At 44.8% G+C, this 11,928-nt stretch overlaps 1 protein-coding gene across 1 annotated transcript in view; it reads right to left on the bottom strand.

The window, feature by feature from the left end:
- Positions 1-11,928, bottom strand: part of LOC105741644 (actin-85C-like) — a 39,451-nt gene that overhangs the window by 5,341 nt on the left and 22,182 nt on the right. Inside the window, exons 5-6 of the mRNA XM_023710589.1 lie at positions 8,372-8,533; positions 4,575-4,756 (exon numbers count right to left, since the gene is read on the bottom strand). Coding sequence (XP_023566357.1) covers positions 4,575-4,756; positions 8,372-8,533 — 344 coding nt within the window. The remainder of the gene's footprint in view (positions 1-4,574; positions 4,757-8,371; positions 8,534-11,928) is intronic.

Here is an 11,928-nt window from a genome sequence, read left to right as displayed (position 1 = left end):
AAAATAAAATTCACTCTGTCAAACTGTCCTACTAATTTGATTTGAAACTGTCTCATTGCTATTTGTTTCTCAATAAAATTATGGAAAATAAAATAAAATTCATTCTGTCTACATCTCATATTTTTCACATTTCAATATTTGTCTACAATTTTTAATATGCTATATAATTACTGATTTTCAGTAAAGATAATTGAGAAAAAAATTTAAAAATAATACATTGGGACACAGATATTTACCCTCCCAAATTCCCAAATGATCATTTCTTCCTCCTGGAAAATATAATTAATTATCATACATTAAAGTAAGCAGTTCATACCCACATCCTGTAGTTTTGATAAGTTTTAATTTGCTATTTTATTTTTGAAATTTTTGATCAGCATATGTTTCTGATGTATAATAAATACTGTCATTGTAGGGAATTGGTACTTGTGGGTGAAACGAACCAGAGCACAGAGGACTCATGACCTTGACATCGAAAAACTGAATGCATTCTGTAGTTTATGAAGACCATGTGGCCAGGTGTGGTGGTGCACACCTATAATCCCAGCACTCAGTAGGCTGAGGCAGGAGGCTCGCTACAAGTTTGAGGCCATCCTGGGCTACAAAGTGAACTCAAGGCCAGCCTGAACTACACAGGGAGACCCTGTCTAAAAAATTTTAAAAAATAAAAAATGAAAAAGTGTGCATTCAGCATTTGTATTATCTACAAAAAGTTAGAAAACAGATAAAAAAAAAATCAATCAATCCCCAAGCCCCTTCCACCCTGCAGAGCAGAGCTTTCCAGAGTTGCCCGGGCTTGCACCCTGTCCCCAGTGTTGCTTACGCCAAGGAAGCAGCCCTGGAGGCTCAGGGAGGTGTAGGTCGCTTGCTGGAGATCAGACTGCTTACATTTGTAAGGCACATGGAGATGTGATAATACTGTTGTTCTAACACACAGGAGGCCAAGGCATGCTTTCAGGGGTCTGAGTGGGAAAAGCTCAGGGTAAGATTTGGAAAGCCCAGTGTCCATGGAGGGTGTGTAGACAAGATCCATTCTCAGACTCTGCTCCCTGCTGCCTGCTGGCACTGGTCGCCACCGTGTTGGGCTGGGAAAATGTTTTCTGGTATTAGTTAAAGGATTTATCACTACGACTTTAAGGAAAAAACATAAGGAAGAAAAAAAGAATGTGTGGAGTCAGCGCCTCAGGTAGAGGAAAAAGCCAGTGGCTGACGCCCAGGAGCCTCTGCCCTCCCTCTTCTTCTGACAGCCTGGCCAAGCCATCTGCCCCTTCCGTGTCTTATTGAAACACACACAGAACCAGACAGAACTGGGACAACATATGTGTTACAAAGACACAAGAATACCACTGAAAAATGGCCAAAGGGTTGGAATGGGCAATTGCCAAAATATGCTTACAAAGAAGGAAGAGAAAAGAAGAACAAGTAATTTTTCCCTTTTACCAAGATGGCAAAAGGATTTTGAAAAATGAAGCCACCTGGCTATTTCCATGGAGAATTTGGCCACGCATCCAAAAGCCTTGGGTTGTGCATGTATTTCTGGCTTCAAAAAACCACATTTGGAAGTGGATTTGAAGGAAAAGAAAAACTCTTCTCAACAAGGGGAGTGGAGGATGGCAAACCACTTTCAGCCTAAGAGCTTTCATTACAGCACAGCCCAGGCTGCCAGGAGACGCAATTACAGCTGCTCTTTGATGTCAGCGGGGAGCGCATCCTGGTGGCCCCACTGTAAGTTGAAGACATTGTTTAAGTCAAAACTGCATGGAGCACACCTGCCCTGTGGAACATCCCAGTTCAGCCACACAGCAGGCTGCAGTGTCACCAATTCACACCTGTGAGCTTGGGGGCTGACAGGGACCCACCCTGCCCAGCTTCAAGACAGAGAACTGAACTGCACTGCACTGGCCCCGGGAAAAGATCAAATTCAAAATCCCAAAAACAGTTTCCGTTCAAGGTGAATCACTTTCATTCCCCTCGTAAAGTCAAAATATCCTAAGTTAAACATGGCAAATTGGGGCTTGTCTGCCTCTGAAAAGTGTCCCCATTGGTACTAGCTATTCTCCCAAGGCAGATGAATTTGTCTTAGGGAGAGATTTCTTTTGTCTAGGTGAGTAACTAGCCTTATGGTTGACTGCAGGAGAATTTGCCTCCCAGGCCTTTCCACACATTGTTTCCAAAAGAAAAAAAGCAGAGGAGAGCTAAATTACCACAAAATTACAGTAAATGTGTTACCGCCAGGCTTCCTGTAGAAGGAGGCTTTTTCTAGGGGTGGAGAAAGTATAGGGCACCTTGAGGATGGGAAGGTTTGGAAAGACCTTGGTCCAAAATATAGCCTGGCCGGGAACTGTAGGATGGAGCTGGTCCGAGGGAGTCCCCTTTACAAGCGCCGTCAGAAATCTTATAATCTGCAGTTTCAATATGCTTTCTGTGCGGAACTAAGCTTTTCTCTCTGATTTTGTGAGAGGCTTTCACACAAGAGCCTGAGGCCTGTGAGAGCAGAGAAGGAGGTGGGGGATCAGGATAGGTGCCCAGAGCTGGGGCTGGGGAAGGAAAAGACAGAGCCATGATCACTTGCCATTATTACGTAAATGATTGTTGTGACTCCATGTCTCCTGATATCGCTGAAGCGGTTGACTTAGGAGGTGAGAAGACCGGTTAGGGAGCAGTTGTCCAACATGATGTGCATTTTTGCAAAATTGTATAAGATAATTAAAGAATATTGATATAAAGATTAGAAAATGAGGATGCAGATGGGGTACGGCTCTCAAATGTGAACAGGTGTGATGTTTTATGGTGTGCTGCTTAACCTCAGATGGAAACGTGATTGGATGGGGAAATGCCTAAGAAATTAGGATGGAGTGCCTTGGGTATGTGCAGCAGGGACACACTGGACCGTAGGAAGTGTGCGGCAGCAAACTGAAGGGGACACTGGCCTGAAGGAAGGTGACATAGCCAGTAGATTAGGGACAACTTCCTCCACCATAACCTTTTGCAGTGATACTTTCCCTGGCCACAGGCTTAAGAGCAAATGAAGCAGCCATCCGTGCACTGAAGCCATGAGCCAAAGAAACCTTTCCTGCCGTCAACTGTTGTTCTCAGTTACTTTGTCACAGTCATGGAAAGCTAAAGCACACAGCATTTTCTAAAGGGGAGCGGTGTTGAGCAGCTAGGGAACGGAGGACAATTCTCCAGGGGACAGCAGCCGCAGCAGCAAAGGATACACCGAGGACACAGGTCAGTCATTCTCTGAGCGAGGGCCCTAGAGCAGCCAGCTTTGACATGTGGGAGGGGTGTGGGTGGTGTGGGGTGAGGGAGCCCTCCTGCACAGCAGGCTAGAGAGCTGCAGATACCAAGCCAAGGGATTAGTTTGCAGGTCCTGGGGACATCAGGAGACAGCCAAGAATTTACATTGGATACTTCAAGGACTCTGCCAACTGAGATGCAAGACTTCCAGAGAACTTTGGCCATAGCTGTACACTGGGATCTTCCCACCTAGTGTCCCCTGCCTTGTCTCCATCCCTATGAAAGGGACATAGTTCTCTTTGTGCTGGGCAGATGCTCTTATCATGCTCTCTGCCCAAACCTAGGCACAATAAATTCCATGCCATGTTGCCTTTACACAAGCCTGGTGGCCTCTGTTTGTCCCTCCCTATACATTACATATATTACACCTCCTGCTTTGGACCATTAATTGTGTCTTCCAGATGGCAGAAATAGAAGGAAAAGTGGCCACATATAGGTTGTGAAAGGAAAAGATTCTCTGAGCTAACTATACACTCTCCTTTCTACCTGGCATCCCCAACCCCTGCCTAGAGGAGGAAACAAGGTTGCAGGTTGGCTAATGGGCACAGCAGTGTCACTCTGGTGAGGTTCACCCAGGAGCCAACAGCAGGAGACATGTCCCTGAGTGTTCCCAAGTTGGCCTGTGGAGTTTGCAGTAGCTAGAGAGCTGGGTGGTGAGGCAGGAAGGATGTAGGGCCAGGTGAGCACTCCTCATCTATTGGTGGTCTGCCCTCCTTACCCGTGACAGTCCTCCATCCTCCGTAGAAGACAGTCTGCCCTCCTGTCCGGAGCCTAAGCCTTCAGAGATTAGGTGAATTATGTGACTCCTCTGTCTAAACCTTCCAGCAGGTTCTTTCCACTTCTTGCAGGGTGAAAGCCTCTCCACTTCCCTATCCCTGTCATCTAGTCCTTGCTCACCAGCCAGCGGTGCTCCCTGCCTTGCTCCTTAGAGCAAGCTCTGCACCATCACCCAGGTTGTTCTCCACCTGTCCACTCATCACCAGCAACCACATCTTCTTGAGAAGATGCACCCTAACATCCCCTGCACCTCAGCACCCCACCCTGCCCACACTGATGCCCCCTTGCTCCCCCAAGGGCTCGAAACCCTTTCCTGTACACAACTTCCCCTCGTGTTCTATAGTGTACATCATCTGCTACTTCTGGTTTCTGATGCTTTTGTTCATTGATGCTTCCCAAAGTGCATCAGAACCCAAGCTTGTCTCATCCAAGGCATTCTTGAAACATCTTTGGAATGAAAAGGGGAGGCCCCAGAGGGTGACCTGAGGGTATTGTACCTTCACATCAATAGCAGGGGAAACCAGTCCAGCTAGTTCTCTCTGCAGTCGTAATCGCAAGCCAGAGAAAGAGCCGGTGCCTCCGGACAAGATGATGTTGCTGAAGAGGGTCTTCCAGAGGAAGGGGTTGCAGGAGGTGATACACTGGCTGGCCATCATGTGGATCCCCAGGGTGTTTCTCCCTGTCAAGAAGGGTGGAGGAAGAAGGAAGCTTGAGGATGGAAGCTAGATCTGTTGTACTCCTGAGTTCTTCCCTTCCAATTGAAGGCTCTAAGAGATGACAACCCCTAGTCACAGATATTCCCGAGCACCTCTAATACCATCAGCACCTACCACAGCAAGGCACACATGGGCTTAGCAAGGTAGTGACAGATGTGCCCAACCAACCAACCAACCAGAGGACTCCACTGCTCTCAGTCAGAATAAATTCTAAGTCTCCTCATTCACCAAGGGAATTTATGTTCCAATGTTATTGACAATTGCTAACTTGTCATGTCTAGGCATCAACAATTTCATGAAAGGATTTTCGTAGGGTCAGCATCTTGGTTCAGGCAGCTTTGGGAAATGACACAGAGTGTCCTGTCCTGAACCGTGATTTACATATGTTACACCTCCTGCCTTGGACCATTATGTCCTTCAGATGGCAGAAGCAGAGGGAGAAGTGACCACACATAGGCTGTGAAAGGAAGAGATTCTCTGAAGCTAACCATGCGCTCTCCTCTCTACCTGGCATCCCAACCCCTGCCCAGAGGAGGGAATGTTCTCCACACATGCAGAGCAAGAGAATGGCCCAGAAGAACTGCATGAGTTGTGTTATTGTCTATTTGAAAGCAGGAGCTTCTGGGAGGGTGGCATCTGATACCACCTCACTGTACTCAAGCTGAGGAGTCCAGGTGCAAGATTGAGGAGACAAAATCACAAGTGGTGTGGGATGTGCCAGGCAGGAGGGCTCTGCAGTGCCATGAGCCCGGGGCTGTTTTCACATCCACTGGGACCCAGCCTGACCCTCCTCTCTGGAGCCCAGATGAGGGAAAGACTTCAGTCACTTCTTCACTACCCACCAGGCACTTGGGGCAGGTGCTAGGATCTTTTGATGATGTTTTTAAGACTAGGTCTCCCACTCAGTGTAGCAGAAAAAATAGAGCTAGACCCAGGTAGCTCCTACAAGGTTATCAGCATGAGTTCCTACCAGGTGCTAGTCCTGGAGAAATGGTTAGGCCCCCACATCTAACTCCTTCCAACTCTTAGGAATGTAATGCATTATTATACGAATTTGATATCAGGGAGTATTTTTTCCATAATTTCTTAGAGGCTTCATTTTCCCATTCACTTTGGATTGTAAAAGAATTTGTCATTTTCCTTAATCAACCAGGCCTGCCTGAGGCTTTAGGCAACTCAAGGATCACTTGAAATCTCCAGACCAACCCTAAGTTAGACAGGGAGCTTCCTCCATATTTATGGAATTTGCTTTTCTGCCTTGACTGTCTTCATTTTATATATCTAGTTATTTTAGAGTAGGGGGAGTTATACATAATACTTTATGAAGAAGACCAGCAGCCCAGTGCGGTTGTAATTACACTTGACAAACGCTTTAAGACTTGGGGTGAATTTCCTCCTCCATAAAATGGGGCGACACAAGTAAAGGGAGGGAAGAAAAGGTCACTATGTACAGAGGTCAACAGAGTGACAAGTGTATAGCAGGTGCTTAGATATGTGATAGATGATCCCAGGGGAACTTTTGAAACAGGGTATTGATTTGCCACTTAAACTATGCTTCCTTCCTGGCTGCCTGGTGCCTGTTTTCTGACCCTGCACCCATCTGCTGGTCCTGGCCTGACCTCTGACCACTTCCTGGAACTCACCGATGAAGTTAGTCTGGAAGAGCGCCTCAGGACATACAAAAGCCCCCTGCCCAAGGCTGATCTCCTGGCCATCAGGGAGCTGAAATGCCTGTGGGCAGGAAGGTGGGTCACTAGCTTTCACCTTCTCCTTGTCAAAGTCCAGCGCCACATAGCAGCATTTCTCTTTCACATTTCGGACGTACTCCCGGTCAGCTAGTAGACAAAAGGAGAGTGTCAGGGAGAAGGCATGAAATGAGTGTGCATTGTGGTGAGGAGCAGACCATCCCTGCAGCTCTGTGTCCATATTGCTCTTGTTCTCTGGGGTCTCCTGGCCCATGCCACATGGGGGACCGATAGCGGACAGGAAGGCAGCACAGGGATATTAAACTGAGAAGTGAGGTGTTGGAAATGCTCAGCATTTTATAAATTGAGACCTGACTACATGCGGTGTGAGTTTTGGAGGGCTGGGAAATCGAACTTGGTTATCATCTTCAGTGACAGGAGGTGCTGTGTACTGCTTACATTTGTACCCGGATCTGAGACACCCAACGTCAATCAACACCCTTCATTTGGAAGCTGTATCCTGCCCCTTCCAGAGAAGCCAACATGTTTGAAGTCCAACTGCACCTTGGGCACTACTCAAGCTTTAGATATCACCTGGTATTGCCTATAATTCTGAATCAATAGGAAATTCCCTGCACTTTCCATCTGGAAACCCCATGTACTCTTTGATCTCTAACCTCAGACTTTCCCCTTCCTTCTTCTCCCAAGTCTGCTCCTGCCCAGGCATGTCCATCCTCTAGTTCCAAAGCCCTGAGAACATACTTCCCTTCTTGCTATCCATCAGCTGATGCAGTTAACTACTTCCTGACCTTCCCCTGGTTCCTGAGACACCACAATCTCCTGATATTTTCACATTCATCACCTAGTTCGATCTTCCATGAGACAAATTTGGGTTCAATCACACCACTGCCATTTACTAAATGCCTAGATATAAGCAAACTTATTATTCTGTCAAACCTTCCTTGTCTTTAATTTCAAGATTAGGACTGACTGTCCCATTCTGGGCTACTGTAAGGACAGGATGAAGTAATGCACACAGAGACCTTGCTAGGTGTCAGGTGTTGATGACATGAGGTGACTTTGCTCTCTAATTGCTGTTATTCTTTAGGATTCTGTGCTTTGCTTGGGTTTTGACACAGATTTCTTTCCTAAGGAGACCAGAAAGTCTAGTGTAGGGTTGTAGGCTTACTGGGACTGGGTTCCATACATGCTGGAAATCCAGTCTAGGAACTAGGCACAAAGAGAGGCAAGCATAGCCTCGTCTGTACTCCTCGAGTTCACATTCTAGAGCTAATATCTTACTACTTATGGGACATTTGTCAAACCTTCTAGCCTTCCTAGGCCTCTTCTTGCAATAGAAATAATTACTCCTCCTCAGAGAGTTGTAGTGAGAAGCAATGGGGGAATGAGTGTGAAATGTTCACTTGGCCCAATGTTCTACACAGAGGAGGTTTTCTGTAAAGCCTAGCTGACTGTTATCATCACCATCACCATGAACACCACCACCATCACGATCATTACCACCATCTTCACCACTACTGCCATCACCATCACTCCACCACCACCACCACCACCACCACCATCATCCTCACCATCACCACCATTATTGTCGCTACATCTTCCTCCCTATCATATCCTCAGTGTTCTCCCATCATTGCTGTCAGAGGCTAAAGTGCCCCTCAACATCGCCATTTTCACTATCGCCCTCTTCACCATCACTACGATTGACTTCCTCATCATTATAAAGAATCCAAGTATGGACAGCATTGTTTTTGGAATTCAGATGATGGTACAGTAGCTTCAGCTTTGCAAATTGAGGGCTGGAGTTGATTCCACAGAGAAAAACTCATATCCAAGCACTGATTTGCCTGGCTGAGAAGAGTAGTGTTTTACCTGTGCCTACCAACAAGTTCCCCCTCTCTGCTAGTAGTTGCAGGAGGTACAAGGTCAGGTCTTGGCCGGCTACATCCAGCTGGAAGGTCGACTGATGCAAAGGACAGCCATCCATGATGGGCACAAAGTACGTCATTCCGTCTCCAGATTCAATGGTTGTTCCTAAGTGAGAGAACACGGTGGCATCATCTAGTAGGGCCTGACATCCCTTACCAACTGTGAATCTGCAGGAAGAGGAGGTGGAAGGGCATAGGGTCAGAGGATAGGTAGAGGGGAAGACAAAGGGTTTGGGCTAACAGAGGAAGGGGGAACTACTGTTTTGGATGAAAGCCAGAGGATTTTCTTATTAAAATTGATATGAAAGCTTTAGCAGCAATTGCCCCCCAAGTCACTGGGATTCTCTGGATGACACTGAAATGTGGGAGAGTCTGAGCATAGTGAAGGATGAATACACTGCAGTTATCAAGGACACTAGAATGTGATAGTACCAGAGGAGGGGACACAGGAACGGGAACACATGGTCTTGTTTTGTGTGACACAGAAGCTTTGGAGGCTGTGTAGTTGGCTCCTTTCACCTCAGTGAGCAAAACCTGAAAATTTCAATGAAGTATGCTGAGTCCAAAGGACTGCCCACTCCATCTGCCGTGGAGACCAGGGAGGGGTTTCTCTTCCACCCACAACTAAAAGAGAGAACAAATGTGTTTTTTCAAGATACTGGATGCCAGACAACAATGAGCAGTATCATTGAGAGAGAGGACACCATAAGAGAAGAAAATAGGTTGGGTGTCGTGGCACACACCTCTAATTGCAGCACTTTGGGAGGCTGAGGAAGGAGGGTCTCAAGCCTGGGCAACTTTGCAAGAGCCTGTCTTAAAATAAAAAATAAAGAAGGGCTGGAGATGTAGCTGAGTGCAAAGGCCCTGGCCTAATCCCTAGTACCACAAAAAGTAGGGAAGGAAGGAAGGAAGGAAGGAAGGAAGGAAGGAAGGAAGGAAGGAAGGAAGGAAGGAAGGGAAGGAGAGAGGAGAATGAATGAAAGAGAAAGAGAAGGAAGAAAAGAGCCGATCATGATCATTCATGAACTTAGACACAAAAGTTCAAAATGAAATTTTGGCAAATAGATTTCAATGATAATACATAAAAAGATGATATGGAATGACCTTATAGGTTCCATCTCTAGAATGCAAGGTAGCTTTGCCACTTAAAATCAAACAATGTAGGGGCTGGGGAGATGGTTCAGTAGGATAAGTGCTTGACTGGCAAACACAAGGATCTGAGTTCAATCCCCGGTTCTGAAAAAAAAAAAAAAATCAAACAATGTAATCCACCATTTTAGGGAAAGGAAATTCATACAACCACGTCAATAAACACAGTAAATCTATCCCCAGCCTGCTGTGCTGAGGCATGCTGGAGGCAGCAACTGAGACTGGGCGTGGTGGCATGCACCTGTAACCCCAGTGCTTGTGCTTGGAAGGCTGAAAACAGGAGAATCACTACGAGTCTAATCTACATAGTGAGACCCTGTAGGCCTTGTAATTACATTTAAAAGAAAAACCACAGAAAGTGCATTTGGCAATAGCCAGCATATATTATTAATTAAAAATAAAAACTTTTCAGCAAGCTAAGAATACAAGAGAACTTCTTTAAATTGATACACACATCTCTGAAAAACCACAAGCAACAGAAGTACTTAATTTCTCAGGCTGGGGAGATACCTCAGCAGTCTAAGTACCTGCCTGGCAAGTGCAAGGTCCAAGTTCAATCCCTGGTACCTCATGCCATGCACATCCCAGAACCTTGGGCACACTGAGCTAGCCACCAAGATTGGGCATGATGGTGCATGCCTATAATCCTAGCACTGGAGAGGCTAAAAAGAGGAGGATCACTGGGAGTCTGAACTGCATAGCAAGACCTTGTATCAAATAAGTAAAGTTTTCTTTGGGATGTTGTTGTTGTTGTTGTTGTTGTTGTTGTTGTTGTTATTTTAGGGAAGGGTCTACAGGGTGTTGAGAGTCTCACTACTAGATCAGACTCATAGTGATCCGCCTGTTTACAGCCTCCCAAAAGCTGGGATTATAGGCATACACCACCACTCCCAGTCTCAATCGCTGTCTCAGCGTGCCCCTGGAGCAGGGCCAGCATGGCAGGCCCAGGCATCTAACCCCTTGTCCCTGCGCCTGCTTACAGGCACTTTAATCCACTGAGCTATTTGGCTGGCCAAAGTAAATATTTTTTAAATGACTGATTTCTCTCTGAGAGCAGGAACAAGGCAAAGATTTCTGGCTTTATTGATTAGCGGCATTATTGCACCATGGAATCTATCAATCAGGTGAGAAAAATAAAAAATAAATAAATAACATCTAATTTGGAAATAATAAAGCAACATTTTTTGTAGACAATTTTATTGCCTAAGTAGTAAAGCCTATTAAATGTACAAAAATAATGTAAATACTGAGGTATATTATGAATGTACAAAAATAAACTGTAGGAGCTAGAGACGTACCTCAGTGATAGAGCACTTGCCTAGCATGCACAGGGCCATGGGTTTGATCCCCAGCACCACAAAAACCAACCAAGCAAAAAAAAAAAAAAAGTTACTTTATATAATAGCAATGAGCAATGCGTAACTGAAATAAAATACCATTTATAATAGCATCGAAATGTATGAAATACTTAGAGATAAATTAAACAAGAGATATGTATTACCTGTATGCTGTGAATAGCAACAACACTAAGAGAAATTAGGACAAGCCTAACAAATGCATCACATTCACGATTGACTACACACAAGACTAAATTTTTCTCTATTTTTTGGTACCAGGGATTGAATTCAGGACCTTACACTTGCCAGGTAGGCGCTTATGCTGCTGAGACATCTCCTAGCCAAGACCAAACTTTCTTAAGAAATCAGGTCTCTCCAAACTGTGCTGTCCATGCTTGGTGCAATCCCAAAGCCCAAAGAGGGTTTAAGAGCTTTGAGAGGGCTGTTTTGTTTTTGTTTTAGAAAATTGATTCTAAAAGCCTTAGGAGGAAATATAAAGGACTTAAAGTAGGTCTTTTAAAAAAATTGTTTTTCAAAACCAAAAGACCAAATTGGTACCACTAATATTATTTTTTTAATATTATCTTAAGACTTTTTATAAGTTACAATAACCAAGACAAAGTGATATCAACCTAAAGTTAGAAGGATGCATAGAACAGAATAGAGAACATAGTAGCAAACCACTTGAACGTGGAAGACAGATTTTAAAAGTATACAAAGGCATTCAGTGAAGAGAGACCTTTTCAATACACACTGTAGGAACAAGAAGGTGCACACATACACAAGCACAAAACCTTCATTCTGGCCTTATACCATACACAAAAGTTGATTCAGAATGCACCATACAATTCTGTGAATCTAAAAATCTATGAAAGTCCTTGAAGAAAACTGTTTATTTTTTTATTTATTTTTTTTTTATTTTTCAACAAATAATACACTGCATATATTCTTCTTAGTGGTTAATTGCTGTACAAGATGCGGACTTGTGATCCTATTTACAAACACCATTAGAACA

Source organism: Octodon degus, unplaced genomic scaffold (genome assembly GCF_000260255.1).
Source record: "Octodon degus isolate 3935 unplaced genomic scaffold, OctDeg1.0 scaffold00018, whole genome shotgun sequence".
Taxonomy (NCBI): Eukaryota; Metazoa; Chordata; class Mammalia; order Rodentia; family Octodontidae; genus Octodon; species Octodon degus.
This window is presented reverse-complemented; position numbering and strand designations above follow the sequence as displayed.